Genomic DNA, 16,746 nt, shown 5'->3' with positions numbered 1-16,746 from the left:
ATCTGATGGTCAGGTTTTACTTGATCATCAGAGATTTTTGGGTTTGTTCCAAAGGCATTTATTGCCTTCGTCTTCTGGGGCTATACCGCGTAATGAAGCTCCAAATGATCAACCTCTGATGCCTCCTCCTTCTAGGGTTCTGTCCAGTACTGAGGCTCCGAATGATCCCCCTCCGGTGCCTTCTCTTTCTGGGGCTCTACCGACTGCTGAGACTTCTCCTAAGCAACCTTTGTGAAGGCTCCCTCTTGTTTGTTTATTTTGACTCAAGTATATGTACATATTTGTAACTTATCGGGGATATCAATAAATAAGCTTTCCTTCATTTCAACGTATTGTGTTAAATCACCAAAGCCTTATTCGCTAAGTTCTTTGAATTTTCTTTTGTTAAAGCTTGTATGTTGAAGCTTTGTGAGTGGAGCATGTAGGTTGAGGTAGTGTTCCCTTAATTTCCCGAGCGATGACAACTTCTCGGTTGGAGACTTGGAAAATCCAAGTCACTGAGTGGGATCGGCTATATGAATCTTAGAACGCCATTGTGTTCTGTCCTATGTCATGTCCTCCGTTAGATCCAAGTACTCTAAGTCTTTTCTTAGGGTCTATCTCAAAGTTTTCCTAGGTCTTCCTCTACCCCTTCGGCCCTGAACCTCTGTCCCATAGTCTCATCTTCTAATCGGAGCGTCAGTAGGCCTTCTTTGCACATGTCCAAACCACCGTAACCGATTTTCTCTCATCTTTCCTTCAATTTCGGCTACTCCTACTTTACCCCGGATATCCTCATTCCTAATCTTATCCTTTCTCGTGTGCCCACACATCCAACGAAGCATCCTCATCTCCGCTACACCCATTTTGTGTACGTGTTGATGCTTCACCGCCCAACATTCTGTGCCATACAGCATCGCCGGCCTTATTGCCGTCCTATAAAATTTTCCCTTGAACTTCAGTGGCATACGGCGGTCACACAACACGCCGGATGCACTCTTCCACTTCATCCATCCAGCTTGTATTCTATGGTTGAGATCTCCATTTAATTCTCCGTTCTTTTGCAAGATAGATCCTAGGTAACGAAAACGGTCGCTCTTTGGTATTTCTTGATCTCCGATCCTCACCCCTAACTCGTTTTGGCCTCCATTTGCACTGAATTTGCACTCCATATATTCTGTTTTTGATCGGCTTAGGCGAAGACCTTTAGATTCCAACACTTTTCTCCAAAGGTTAAGCTTTGCATTTACCCCTTCCTAAGTTTCATCTATCAACACTATATCGTCTGCGAAAAGCATACACCAAGGAATATCATCTTGAATATGTCCTGTTAACTCATCCATTACCAACGCAAAAAGGTAAGGACTTAAGGATGAGCCTTGATGTAATCCTACAGTTATGGGAAAGCTTTCGGTTTGTCCTTCATGAGTTCTTACGGCAGTCTTTGCTCCTTCATACATATCCTGTATAGCTTGGATATATGCTACTCGTACTCCTTTCTTCTCTAAAATCCTCCAAAGAATGTCTCTTGGGACCTTATCATACGCTTTTTCCAAATCTATAAAGACCATGTGTAAATCCTTTTTCTCATCTCTATATCTTTCCATCAATCTTCGTAAGAGATAGATTGCCTCCATGGTTGAGCGCCCTGGCATGAACCCGAATTGGTTGTCCGAAACCCGTGTCTCTTGCCTCAATCTATGCTCAATGACTCTCTCCCAGAGCTTCATTGTATGACTCATTAACTTAATACCCCTATAGTTCATGCAATTTTGTACATCGCCCTTATTCTTGTAGATAGGCACCAAAGTGCTCATTCGCCACTCATTTGGCATCTTCTTCGTTTTCAAAATCCTATTGAAAAGATCAGTGAGCCATGTTATACCTGTCTCTCCCAAAACTTTCCACACTTCGATTGGTATATCGTCTGGGCCTACTGCTTTTCTATGCTTCATCTTCTTCAAAGCTACAACCACTTCTTCCTTCCGGATTCTACGATAAAAAGAGTAGTTTCTACACTCTTCTGAGTTACTCAACTCCCCTAAAGAAGCACTCCTTTCATTTCCTTCATTGAAAAGATTATGAAAATAACATTTCCATCTGTCTTTAACCGCGTTCTCTGTAGCAAGAACCTTTCCATCCTCATCCTTGATGCACCTCACTTGGTTTAGGTCCCTTGTCTTCTTTTCCCTTGCTCTAGCTAGTTTATAGATATCCAACTCTCCTTCTTTGGTATCTAGTCGCTTATACATATCGTCATAAGTTGCTAACTTAGCTTCTCTCACAGCTTTCTTCGCCTCTTGCTTCGCTTTTCTATACCTTTCACCATTTTCATCGGTCCTATCCTTGTATAAGGCTTTACAACATTCCTTCTTAGCCTTCACCTTTGTTTGTACCTCCTCATTCCACCACCAAGATTCCTTTTGGTGCGGGGCAAAGCCCTTGGACTCTCCTAATACCTCTTTTGCTACTTTTCGGATACAACTAGTCATGGAATCCCACATTTGGTTAGCTTCCCTCTCTCTATCCCACACACACTGGGTGATTATTTTCTCTTTGAAAATGGCCTGTTTTTCTTCTTTTAGATTCCACCATCTAGTCTTTGGGCACTTCCAAGTCTTGTTCTTTTTTCTCACTCTTTTGATATGTACATCCTTCACCAACAAGCGATGTTGATTAGCCACGCTCTCTCCTGGTATAACTTTGCAATCCTTACAAGTTATACGATCATCTTTCCTCATTAGAAGAAAATCTATTTGTGTTTTTGACGACCCACTCTTGTAGGTGATCACATGTTCTTCTCTCTTCTTAAAGAAGGTGTTGGCTAAGAAGAGATCATATGCCATTGCAAAATCCAAGATAGCTTCCCCATCCTCGTTTCTCTCCCCAAGAGATCATATGACATTCAATCAAACAAACAAATACACAAACTCTGCTCAAGCCAGATTTGCATACAAAGCTGTAGTCAACACCAAGCCTTCATCTTTTTCAGGATCAACCTTCATCAAAAGCCTTCTTTTATCTAGTTTATTAGCTCTGCTACTCACTTGCAGTATCGATCTCCTTTGTAGTTTTCATGTACAACTCATCTTCAGTCATTTAATTTACAAGCAATCTACAATATTAGTCATTCACTTTCCTTTGTCATTTACATATTGTTCTACCTCTCCATATAAGTAAAGTCCTTATTTTTAAGGCAAATAAAGAACCTTGATTTGAGTCACTCCCATTCAATGGCACAATCTCTTGGTCAGAAGTCGAACTCAGGTGCAACCTCAATCATTCAAAATCCGTCTACTAGCGGCATCTAGTAGTGGCACGCCCGGACCCCACCAATCTCGTGTTTGAATAAATTTCTGGTATGCCCGCGAGGCCTATTGCGAATTTAGGGAGCAAATATATTTTGGCACGCCCAGTGGGACCCTTATATAGAGTTAGATTATGAACAATCCTTATGTTCATGATTTTTCTCAATATGCTTTTTCGGAGTATGAGGAGGATGACGGTGTTGAAGAGCGCCCAAGCTATGGCTATCACATAGAGCCAACCTATGAGTTGCCAACTTATGGGTACATGGCTGAAGAGTACTTAAGTCCCATGGAACATGATTGTCGGCCAACTAATGGCCATCAAATAAATAATAATCTTGAAGATTGGCCAACTTATGGCTATGATGAAGATTATTATTCTTTTAAAGACAATCACATTCATGAATACTATGATAGGCCAACAAATGGCTTTGAGTATCAAAATGCTTCAAAAGAGCCAATATATGAGATGTCAACTCATGATCATCCGAATGAAAAGCTTTACAAAGAGGATGTGGGCAAATTAGAGAAGGTGTCCAAACTCCATGTGGCAAGCATCGAGTATGGTGAAGAGGTGACTAAGTGTTTTAAAAGGGTGGAGGAAGGCTATACAACTTTTGGAGAAACTTTGAGAAAGTTGATAGATCAAATATGTCAAATCCGCTCTACAAAGCTCACTCACCCTACTACAACCAAGGAAGAACAAATCATACACATTGATGAAGGCCAAACAATGGCCCCACCTAATGAAAAATCCATGAAAATGGATATGGTTGTAGAAGACCAAGCCGTTGTAGGCCAAACACCAACTCTTGGGGGGCTCGAACTCACACCTCATGTGGAGCCCGAAGAAGAAAAAAAAAGCTCGTACACTCCTCCCCACCAACACAAGCATGTTGCTCGCATCGAGATCTCGAGAAGGACAAAGCTTAGGATCAAACTTGAATGACCACCTCCTTTGATTCCCAAGCTACATAGTATGGCCAATTTAAAAGGTGGATCTGATCTTTCTATACTTAATTTTAAGAAGAGAAAAAGATTTGAGTGTTAAGAGAAAAATAACACATGGGTAGCCAATAGGCTCCTACAACTTGCCCGAATGGCTTTCCCTTCTATTATCCTCCTGTACATTTTTTCTTAGTTCCTTTCTTTCTCATTTTCTCATTTTCTCTTTCTTCCCTTTTTGTCTGAAAAGGCCTTTCTTTGGCTTTTTGAGTTATCAGGCAACAAAAAACAAGAATATATATATATATATATATAACCTTTTCTTATACTCTGCCCGAAAAGGCTGTAGTTTATGTTTCTATTGCCCGACAAGGGCTTTCTTTTTGTTGTTTTGATTTGTCCGAAAGGGCTCTCTCTCTCGGTCTTTTCCCTTTTGTTTCCTTTCTTTCTTTCTCTTTTCCTTTCCTTTTCTTTTTCTTTCTACTCCTCTGTTTTGCTTACTTGCCCGACTTGGGTAGATGTTGTCTTGCCCGACTGGGTTATCTTACCCAATGAGTGGTTGCCCGACGGAACTACAATTTTGCCCAAGGGACATGATATATTCTCCACTACAATTGATTTAGATATTGTCAATCAAATGTGGGGCCCCACATTCGATCTGGCAAACATGAAGTGTTCTTGTTACATACTACGCTGGTTGCTCTGTTTCTTGCCTACCCTCTTTGTTATGGTCCCTTGATAACTGCTGGTCATCCCCCTCCAAATGCCATTTATCTGAGTTTCATTCGTGGATCAGGACTCAGTTTCTCTGCGGGTAGTGCGTTTGCAATAAACTCTTCTCATGCTCTTGCTGTTGCCGCATCATCAGTGGAAGCTTCAGCAGATCCATCCCCGATCAAAACAGACCCTGAAAAGCAGAAGATTGTTGATATACCAACAACTACAGCAGCAACCACAACAAGAGCATCTGACTTTGCTGCCCATTCTCCTCACTTTGTACTGCTTGAGGTGTCTAAAACAGTGGAAGGAGACACAAGCCATCTCGATCCCTCAAAACTTCACCATGGGTTACCACAGCATGCAGTCATGAGATCTAATTTTCCCAGTTATCGTGAAGTAATCTTGGTCAAAATATGGAGAAGGATGCAAGAGAGGATGACCAATTCCTAGAAAGAAAAATCATCTCAAAGTGAGCAAGGACCTTCCCGTAACAAGAGTGGCTTACTTTAAAAAAAAAATGTTATGGCTGCTTGCGCATTTGATCTCATGTTCCTTTATGTCTTGGCTGGTTAAGAAGGATCTGCATCAGATTTACAAGTTTTGAATTCTACTCTCACAAGACAAAACAAATTACAAATGTTAGAAGGTAGTCATTCTGCTTCTGCTCTCCCATTGGCTCCATTGGTTGCAACTTGCAACATCCAACCAGCAGCTCACAGCCGCCTGTCGTTACCTCCCAACATGCAGCCAACATAGCAGCTGCAGCTTCAAAGCCAGCCATTACACTTCAGCCGTCATCTTCAACTCACCACTAGTTGGAGGAGGTGTGCAGAAATTTACTTTTGCAGCTCACCCAAATGCCCGGCCTGGGCTCAGAGGCAAAGTCAGAAAACAAGATGTGTTTCGATTATAATGCAAAGAACCAGACTTGGGCATCAATTACATATGGGATCTTTCTCTGCATCGATTGATTCGGCCGTTCATTGCAATCTCGGCGTTCATATCAAGCTTTGTTAGATCTACAAATTGAGACTCGTGGACTCTTAAGCAACTGAGAATAATGAGCTTCGGGGAAACGACTGTGCACAAGAAAATTGTGAAGACTGGGGGGCTTGGTGCTCGCAAACTTACTGCACAGACAAATGAAAACCTATACGATCAGGAACCGGAAATCCAGGTGTCCTAATACCAGCACCGTCCTCAACTAACAGTACTCCAACAGCTTGATCATCCTTTGCATCTCGATTTTTGAATTTTGGGATGGACAGTAACTTCCCCAAGAGAACTATTTCAAAATACCTTAGGAGTTCAAAATCAGAAGTCTGATGAAGCAAGAAAGAAATTCACAAATGCAGAATCTATCCCTTCCGCACAAATTTCTAGGTGACCAAAGCAGATTTGCTGATGTTGATGCTCAAACCTCCTTGCAGAAGTTCTCGAGCCCTGCAGCCATTTCCAGTGCTGACCTGTTTGATTTCCATTTCGTTTTTTTTATATCCTTCTCCCTCTTCCTCTTTATTTTTTCTTTCCCTCTTATCTCTTCTGTCCCTTTCTTGCCCGAAAGGACACCCTCTTTCTCTTTTTCTTTCTCTTTCTCCCTCTCTCTCTTTCTTCCATTTTGCCCAAAGGTTTCTATATATATATATATATATATATATATATATATATATATATTATATGTCTTTATATTATATTATATATAGAGGGAAGAAAAGTCACCCAAAGTGGCTGTCGTCTATCTTTCCTTTTCCTTCTTCTTTCTTCTTTCTTTTTTCTTTTCCTTCCTTTCTCTTTCTTCCTGTCTCTTTCTGTTTTGGGTTGCCTGAAAGGGCTTTGGGTTTTTATATATATATATATATGAAAGTTATATTATATATTATATGAAAAGAGGCAAAAAAGAAAAAGAACAATAAAAAGAAAAGTTGCCCAAGTTTCTCTCTTCTCTATCTTTTTCTGTGTTTTCCAGTTTGCCCGACTTCGGGCATTTTTCCAGTTTACTATCTCTGTAACCAATGAGGATGCTTCCATGTTGTTTTGGTATCAACAAGAAGGAGCACAAGTCATACAACATTCTTTCCAATGCTAGTTGTACTACCAATTGCCTTGCTCATCTTGCCAAGTTTATCAACGACAAAAGGACCGAAGGGGTAGACGTGCCTCTTCCTTCAATGACATTCCTGGCAACACTGGAGAGCAAACAAAGTTGATGTTCGTCTAGAGGAGTTCAAGTTTTAACCCAAACAATTGCCCTTTGAGATCAGTGTTCTTCATGCTCAATTCTCTTATGCCTGCTATATCCTCCATTTCGAGAAGAGCTTATTGGAGTCGTAAGTTTCACAAACTTTGCTCAAATTTATAAAACTTGGGGGGCTTCTGTTTGCACTTAAAATGTGCCCAATTTACTTGGGCCATTGGGATAAAATATGGTATTTGAAGGATTAATATGCAACAAAGCTAACTTAGAAAGATATTTGGCTGCAAGTGGATGAGTTTTTACACTATAATATTGTTTCTCCAATTTGTTTGGGTGGTGGAGATTTGCCAAGTCAACAATTGCATGCTTTCCCATTACAAATGGATTGGAAAGCATACATACATCCTGCAGAGAACATGTGAAAGAAGCCAACTTATTACAAGTTGGGGAGACATGTGCTAAAAACATGTGGTGAAGATGTAAGTTTCCCTTTTAAATATTATTTCTATATGCAAGTTGGCAAAAGCAATGCAAGCTGCCCAAGTTTCTTTCGGGCAAGTACAAGGTTCTCAGCATGTGTCTCTTTTCAGATCTCCATTTAAAGGGGCAGATGCACAAGGATTATGGACACTCAATCAAACAAATACACAAACTCTGCTCAAGTCAGATTTGCATATGAAGCTGTAGTCAGCACCATGCCTTCATCTTTTTCAGGATCAACCTTAATCAAAAGCCTTCTTTTATCTAGTTTATTAGCTCTGCTGCTCACTTGTAGTATCGATCTCCTTTGTAGTTTTCATGTACAACTTATCTTCAGTCATTTAATTTACAAGCAATCTACAATATTAGTCATTCGTTTTCCTTTGTCATTTACATATTGTTCTACCTCTCCATATAAGTAAAGTCCTTATTTTTAAGGGAAACAAAGAACCTTGATTTGAGTCACTCCCACTCAATGACACAATCTCGTGGTCAGAAGTCGAACTCAGGTGCAACCTCAATCATTCAAAATCCGTCTACTAGCGGCATCTAGTAGTGGCACGCCCGCACCCCACCAATTTCGTGTTTGAATAAATTCCCGACATGCCCGCGAGGCCCATGGCGAATTTAGGGAGCGAACAGGCAAACTTAGGATTAATGCCTCTATTAATTTGATGTTTTCTCATGGTCAAGAAATATATACAGCTGTCTTTTTTATTGGACAACATCATTCATCCTCTATGTTTAATATTAATTGCTTTTCTTAATCTATTTTTCCGTCAATCGTTTCTGCTACATAATCTCATTTGGTTTTCGATTTTGTGAAATGTTCTGGAAGCGGGAGTGTGTGAAATGTGTTGATGCTGATGATAGTGCCGAATTTGGTGACACTCCTCAACTAGCAGAGCAGGTAACGGAGCTTCTTCCAACTCAATTTTAATTATTCAAGCTGCCTAAGATTTGCATAACATTCCCAAGTTGTAGTCGATGTGCTTGAGTGGTTGAGTGCTTGACTAATGAATGTAACCACTAAGATTTGGATTGTTTTTGGGGGGTAAGAAATAACATTGCTAATTTCGGATTTATGGGTTTGAATTTTTGTCGAGTATGTGATTCTGTGTTTTGTGTATATTGAGCGACTGATGAAAAAATGTAGCCATAAAATATTGATTTTGACAATTTTGATTATGAGATTGTCTCTTTATATAATGTACAATTTCTGTAGTTGCCTTCAATGTTATTGTCATTGGCTCGGGTGCTCAAAAGATCTATACCATGTCGTTTTGCCAATAATGTGGGTATTTCGTTGAATATCATAAAAGTGAACATCTGTAACTATATATCTGAAAATGTTTGGTAGATAGAGCAATTTGGGAATTTGTTACCAAAACATTGATGGTAACATGTATATCTTTTTTATTTTTTTACATGAATGTTGAATGTTGAAGTTGAATGCCTTATCATTTTGGTTTTTAATATGCCATTGTTTATCTATATCCAAAATGAGTCTGAATCTTTTCCAATAAATGTTACTTTCTGATTTGAGAAACTGTAATTCACTTTTTATAGATCCTTTCCTATATATTTGATTTACAGAGCTCTTGGGTTGTCAATTGTGACTGGAAATTCTACTCCTCACATGGATCATAGGTAAAAAACACTATTCTTTTCTTATTACTTTTCCTTCAACTGTGTTTTATTTTGAGATTGTCTCTTTATATTTTGTAAATTTCCAGCACTTTCGCAAACTGTAGAGCATATAGGAAAGCAAATGTTTTCCATTTTAGGTACAAAGAACCAAATATGTTATCTATGTCTTCAATGAAATGCTTTAGTTTTATTGCCTTTAATTGATTAGTTTTAACTGATGTTTGGCTGCTTACAAATATTCTTCGTTTTGTCTTTTTGAACCTGAACGGCAAATCAAATTGGATTAGATTCTATTTTTTTAGTTCATTTTGCATATTGGTTTATCTTACTTCCTTGAACCAATTGGAAATTCCAATCTTGCATTGTTAAGCCCTGAAATTAGAACAAAAAAGCTTGCATGAAATTGAAGTTTTCTTTGATTGAAAACTCATTTTTCTTCTATTTTGAAGTTTTCTCCGATTGATTTCTGAATAATTTAGAAATGGGTATGTTAAATTGTGGTTTACGATTTCAAAACCCGCGGCGGAGCGCGGGCATTTTTTCTACTATGAAACCTATTTTGCACAACCACTAACAAATTGTTTGCACCTTTACGCAATCTCCATTAGAAAAGCCACAAGTTTCTCAACCAAGCAAAATGGCATCATAATATCCAAAGGGTGCAAGTTAGCCGTTTCTCATTTTTTTCTTATTTTCTTTTAAAAAACACCAAGAAGCAGGTAGCTAGCACCATCACTATGTATGTCCAAACATCAAATGCCCCTTTCTTTTTCTTCTGCAAAACGGCCAAAGTACCCAGATTCTTCTTTTATATAAGAAGCTTGCTAAAGACCAACAACCACACCAACTTAACTACTTATATTATTGGGGTGATTTTTAGTCATCACCCTCAAGGGGTGGTAATGCTTACTACCTTATTTATTACCGTTGTATGAGTTTAAATTTTGAGATTTGTGTCTATCCAAAGTATTAAACTCATATAACGGTGATAAATAAAGTAGTGAGCATCACCATCATTTGAGTGTGGAGAGCAAAAATATTCTTATCATATTTTATGCAAATGGGGAAAAATTCCTAATTGCAAAAGCAAAATAGAGGGGTAATAATTCAGGAGTTTTTAAGCTCTTAGTTAATGGTATTTAATTTGCTTGGTAACGAGAATTATTTGGGAGTTAGTCACCTACCGCATGCATGCAAATTGGAGGAAACAATTCATGGACCAAATTACACCACCGTATCTTTTGGAACTTCACTTATAGCCCATGTTCACTTGGAAAACATGAAAATTATGAACAAAATTGATTTTTCTCCTAACCATGCCAATAAATTTATAACTCAATCAAGTTTATTTGCTTTGATAAGTAATATTTTGGGTAACAATTTATGATGAGATTCATTAAATACTAACAATTAGTGGATGATATTAATTGAAGTGTGTTAAAGATAGGGCAATAAGTTAAAAGGCCAGTGACACAGCTACAAGTCACATTATTGTGACGTATGTTCTAAAAACAAATTTGTTAGTATCCTATTGATTACCCAAAAAAAAAAAATCTATCAATTGTAATAAATCTAAATTCAAATCCATTTATGAACGGTTGAGAATTTTCATTTTTGTTGGTTTAATAGAAACTCTTTCATGCTACTTAGTACTACGATCCAGTGATATTCTCTTCACTTGTAAGTGATATGTTTTAAGTTCGATTATCGTCAAATACGAAATTGAACCACATTATTGTTAGCTCATTACGAGGCTAAGCCTATCCCCTTCCCCTTAGTGTAGATAATATCATTTGTTCGAAAAAATAAAATAAAAACTCTTTCATTGTCAAGATTGGTAGAACGACTGCTAAAACCATTGGATTAGAATTTAGAATGCACATAGGAGAATATTGATAACAACAATGCTAGAAAACCTTGATTTGTCACAGCCCATGGGCTTTAAAGTTGGGGTTAAAGTACTACAAAAAATGGCCATTTGCAAACCCTATTAACCATATCAACCAACTTGAACCAAATTCTCTCCACTTATATGGAGGAGTTCATATAAGTAATAGTCTGAGATTAGTCCACTGTCAACTTGGTGTTTAGAAGAACATTGCTTGGCTTTAGATCACAATGAACTATGGGTGTTTCGCTATGGTTATGAAATAATCCAGTGCATAATAGCAACACCAATAACAATATCTAGCCCTTGAAGAAGATTTTAATTACAGGAGGGGGATGCAACCACTCCTCTAAGCTCCTTTGGTGCATCAACTCATAAACTAGAGCCTTGAAATCATCATCGAGAAAACATGCAGATATGACCTTGAAGAGATTTTGATGCTTGATATTTCTCAAAGCCTCGTATTCGGCTATGAAACTCTTTGATGCTCCGTGACGTAACATGTTAAACACCTTCATAACCAACAATTTTGTTGGTCAAGTCTAATAGGAAACTCCAATCACTATCTTTACAGCTTCCAAGTTGATTTTATTGAATCTTGAGGGTCTAGAGGTTATGAATCTTCAAAAAATTTGGAATTTGTCAATGTGAATTTTCAACAATTTTGTGGCACGAACTAGATTTTAATCGATGTGAATATTACACAAAAATACCAAGTACAAGAAGTAGTAATACACTCTTCACACAATGAACCTCTTTGGTGATTATTTACATTGCAAACTTCCACATCTATTGCAGTAACATAAAAGCTAGACTTCACGAGCACGAAATTTCTTTATCACAAAAGCACATAAAAAAGAGTTTCTATCCAAGAAAAGTATTCCTAATGGAATGAAGTTCAGATGCAGCATCATTGATATTCTTTAGTCGATCTGTTGTGGATTCAGCAGAACAAGCAATTCCAATTCTAAATATTGAACTCAAGCACACCTCAACTTTATGAATTCTTGCACTGCATTGATTGGAATTCTCGTTTGTGCCTCCTTGAAGAAGTGGTGCATCTGCAATCTCCGTAACTCGCCCGAGGAGAGCCATCTTGACAAAATTATGAAGGTTCAAGCTATCACCAAAAATGTTGTCAGTGGGTCTCTTCCCTGTAAACATCTCTAACAAGAGAATACCAAAGCTGTAGACATCCCCATTCCTTGACACCTCACTCCCCATGCCATACTCTACAATTCAAACATCACATATCTGTATAAATAAATCAGTTTGAATTTTGTAAATTCAATACTCCAAAATAAGAAAGGAAAAATAATGAAGTATATATCTAACATATATATACCCGGAGCTGGATAACCAACCATTCCTCTTATTCCAATAGAACTTGTCTGACTCTGGATTGCTGAAACATTACTTGTTACTTATGAGAGAAACCTTGCTAATCCAAAGTCAGAAACATGGCCAGTCAATTCTTTGTCTAAGAGAACGTTGCTTGGTTTGAGATCACAATGAACTATTGGCGTTTCACAATGATTATGAAGATAATCTAGTGCACAAGCAACACCAATGGCAATTTCTAGCCTCTGAAGAAGACTTAAATTCTTGGGTACATGATCTCCTAACTCTTCAGTTCCAGTAGGTGGATGCAGCCACTCCTCTAAGCTCCCGTTGTCCACGAACTCATAAACTAGAGCCTTGACATCATTACCATTAAAATCAACACTTGAACAGACAATTATAATCTTGACGAGATTTCGATGCCTAATATTTCTCAAAGCTTCACATTCGGCTATGAAACTCTTCGAAGCTCCAAGGCGTAACAAGTTAAACACCTTCACGGCAACAAGTTGAGCTTTATCATCATCATCAAGAACTCCCTTGTACACAGACCCAAAACTACCAACACCAATTAAATTAGCCTCTGAGAACCCATCAGTAGCTTTGAGTAGAGTAGCATATGACACTTGCAAAATAGTGTCCCCCAAAGTGCTCAATGAAATTTCTTTCCTTTTCTTCCTTGATGAACAAAGAAAGAAATAGGAGAACACCATGGCTATTCCTAGAAGAGTAAGCCCAAATACTAAAGGGAGTATTAGTTTCAAGCTACGAGACAATCTTCGTTTCTTGGTCTCTTTAGACTTGCACTTGGGAAGCTTTAAATTAGCAACAAGACTGCACAAATTTGTGTTGCCAATGACTGAAATAGCACTCGCATTTTTGAAAACACCTCCAGTTGGTACCACTCCCCAAAATTGATTGAATGATAAGTTCAGAATATTCAGGATTCTAAAGCCTTCTAAAAAATGTGGAATTTCCCCTGAAAAATTATTGCGAGAAAGGTCTATATCTCGAATCCCTCTCACTGAACTCATAGACAAAGGAATGGACCCGTTGAAGAAGTTTCCTTGCAAATGCAGGACTTCTAAACTCTCACAACCACCAAGGCTACTGGGAAGTTCTCCAGATAACATGTTATCAGAAAGATCCAGTTCACTTAGACTATGGAAATTCCCAACCTCCGGGGGAAGGGAACCTGTGAAGAGGTTATTAGACAAGTCCAAAGAAATCGTTAAGGAGGAGAGTCTAAAAACTTGTTTGGGTATTGTGCCATTTAGGAGGTTATAAGAAAGATACAACAATTGCAACCCATGGCATTCCCCCAGACCTGAAGGAATGCTGCCCTCAAGATAATTTCCAACCAACGAAAGATGGTATAACTTGGTTAAATTTCTGAAGGAAGACGGAATATTTCCTGATAATTTGGTCTTGTAAATCTTTAATAATCCAAGGTTTGAAAGCTTACCCATGTCAGAGGGGATGTTTCCTGTGAAGCTATTATTCCCCAAAGACAACCATTCCAAGCTCACCAGATTCCCTATCCCAGATGGGATGCTTCCATATATTTGGTTAGTGTCAACTGCAAAAATTTCAAGTTTGGTTGAGAGATTGGATATTGACATGGGCAATGTCCCTCCAAAATTGTTGGTGTTAATAATCAAAAATTGTAACCGGGTGGCATTGGTCAAGTCCGAGAGAAAACTTAAGTCACCATCTTTACCGCTTCCAATATTATTATATTGAATGTTGAAAACCTGGAGGTTGTGAAGCTTTTGGAGATTCGGTACCCGTCCGATTAGGTTGCTACTCCCAACGTCAAAAAACCAAACACTTGTGACGTTGATTATTGAGGGAGGTATGGACCCAGTAAGTTGGTTGATGCCGAAGTTGAATATTTCGAGATTAAGAAGACTTTTGCCAATATCTGATGGAATACTCCCTTGAATTTGGTTATTTGTCATGGAAAATGTAACAAGAGAAGAGAGGTTATAAATGGAGGAAGGGATGCTACCAGACAACTGATTTAACCCCAATCTCAAGAAGGTTAATTTTTTCAATTGGCCAAGAGAACTGGGGATGTTTCCCATCAAGTTATTACTAACGAGAATTAGTGCCCGGAGAGACGAAAGGTTCCCCAAGGAAGGAGGGACCTGTCCCGTTATATTATTATCTTCTAATATAAAATTTTGAAGCTTCGACAGCAATCCAATTTCTGAAGGAATTTTACCCACCAACTTGTTGCGAGTGAAATTCACAACGATAAGGTTGAAGCAATATGATATATTGTGTGGAATACTGCTACTAAACGAGTTAATGTCTAATCGCAATACCTGCAACCTACCCAAATTCCCAATTTGTGGAGGAATTTCATGACTGAAGCTGTTATTTCGCAGCCACAACTCCTTTAGAAAACTTAGATTTCCTACGTTTGGGGATAGTTTCCCTACCAGATTTTGAGATTGCAGGTCCAGCTTAGTGACCCTTTGGCGATGTCGTCGATTGCACGTCACACCATGCCACATGCAGAAGTGCGTGGATTCGTTCCAGGAGCTCATCACATTGTAATTATGGAGATCTTGCTTTATTTGAGCTTTGATGGCTAGCAGCGCCAGCCTATCCGTCACATTCCCTCTGAGTCCCGATCGCAGGGAGCTCCAACAGCAAACGAACACTGCACTGAAAAGCATGTTAAGATCAATTTCACAACCAAAACCCCCATTTCTGATCTGATTAACAAAATAACTAGAGAGAGAAGCAAAAAGACAGAGAGATAGGTGTTGAGTTGTGAAAGTGGTGAGTTCCATTTGTTGCATGGGAAGACAATTTATAGAAGAATAGCATCATAGGAGGAACTTACATCACGGTTTCTGGTTCTTGAAAATTCAAATATGGGAAGGAAAAAGTCCAAGTAAATGATAACCACTTTGACTGGTTTTTTAGACTATCTGGAAAAAGTCCAAGAATAGCATCATAGTGAGTTCCATTTCTTCCACTACTGGGAACTATTGTTGGGCACTTTCAGTGAACACCAAGGACCAAGATCATTAAAGCACCTTTAGGATCATAGGATGAACCTCCACCACAGTTTCTTTTTATTGAAAATTCAAATATGATAACCACTTTGGATTGTTTTTTTAGACGACTTCACTACTGGGAACTGTTTGGCACTTTCGGTGAACGCCAAGGACCAAGACCATTAAAGCACCTTGAGTCCAGAAGCTGACTCGAAATAGCATTATCATCCATAATTCATTTTGGCAATCATCCTAAATGGAAAAACAAATACATGGAACCCAATATTTTCTCACATCAGACGTTAAAAAATCCAAAAAAATTAGAAAAAACTTGCAACAAAAAATATCTAATAAAACTTTCAAAGTTCACACTTGAACAAAAATCTAAGATAATATTACTTATAGATAATGACATGTGGTGCAATGAAAATTGTTGAACTGCATGAAGGTTGATGTACTTCTGGTTTTAATCAATGTTGGACTTGGGAAACCTAGTGAATATACAAGCGAATCTACGATTAGTTGAGAAACTTAAAGGAGCTTGAGGGGTAATGATGGTTTTAGGTATTTAATGACATTCAGGCCATGCTTGATGTCTATTTGATGTCAGCGTATCGGAAATGCTTGAACAAAGAAGAAAGATGCTCAAAGAGCTGCAGTAGTTAACTACTTGGTTTGATTAGATTGCTATGTTAATCAAAATGTCCCCTGCAGTTTGTTATAGGGTTAAAGTTTTACTTTAGTGTTCTTTAGCGACTTGGTTTCAAAATTTTCGTTCGACTTTCCTTGGTCTGTGAGGCCAATGGTAGAATGATCGTGGAAAAATGAAATTGTTCTGTCTTAATATCTCTGGTAAGAGCGGGTATGCATTCTTAAAGGACTTGTTTGTCATTATTTTAAGCTGTTTAATGTGCTCATTTCAGTATACATCATCCAAAGTCTATAATTGCTAAAAGTAGCACTACAAGGGCGAGGGAGCTATTGTTGGAAATTCAAATTAAAAGCCATGTGATGTCTAACTATCTTTCCATGTGATGCTAGCTTTTCTTTCCAGGTTGTATCCAGCAAATATAAACATCATTGCTCCTCCATCTGTTAGCCGAAAGCAGATTACAAGACAGCAGTGTGCTGCCATGTGATATGCTAGCCGAAAGTGTGTTGATTGCAAGCTGGAAAGATAGCTGCATATGTGTGCTAGATTGTCCAAAGTTCATATGATTTGTTTGT

The 16,746-nt window shown here is 38.4% G+C and overlaps 1 protein-coding gene across 1 annotated transcript in view; it reads right to left on the bottom strand.

Annotated features, from left to right (window-relative positions):
• LOC103416312 (probable LRR receptor-like serine/threonine-protein kinase At3g47570) overlaps window positions 1-15,309 on the bottom strand; it is a 39,077-nt gene extending 23,768 nt beyond the window's left edge. Inside the window, exon 1 of the mRNA XM_070808362.1 lies at window positions 12,929-15,309. Within this exon, the coding sequence (XP_070664463.1) occupies window positions 12,929-15,309 (2,381 nt within the window). The remainder of the gene's footprint in view (window positions 1-12,928) is intronic.
• Between the last annotated feature and the right edge of the window lie 1,437 nt (window positions 15,310-16,746).

The sequence above is a fragment of the Malus domestica genome, chromosome 11 (assembly GCF_042453785.1).
Source record: "Malus domestica chromosome 11, GDT2T_hap1".
NCBI lineage: Eukaryota > Viridiplantae > Streptophyta > Magnoliopsida > Rosales > Rosaceae > Malus > Malus domestica.
Note: the sequence above shows the minus strand (reverse complement) of the source record. Positions and strands in the feature narration are given on the sequence as shown.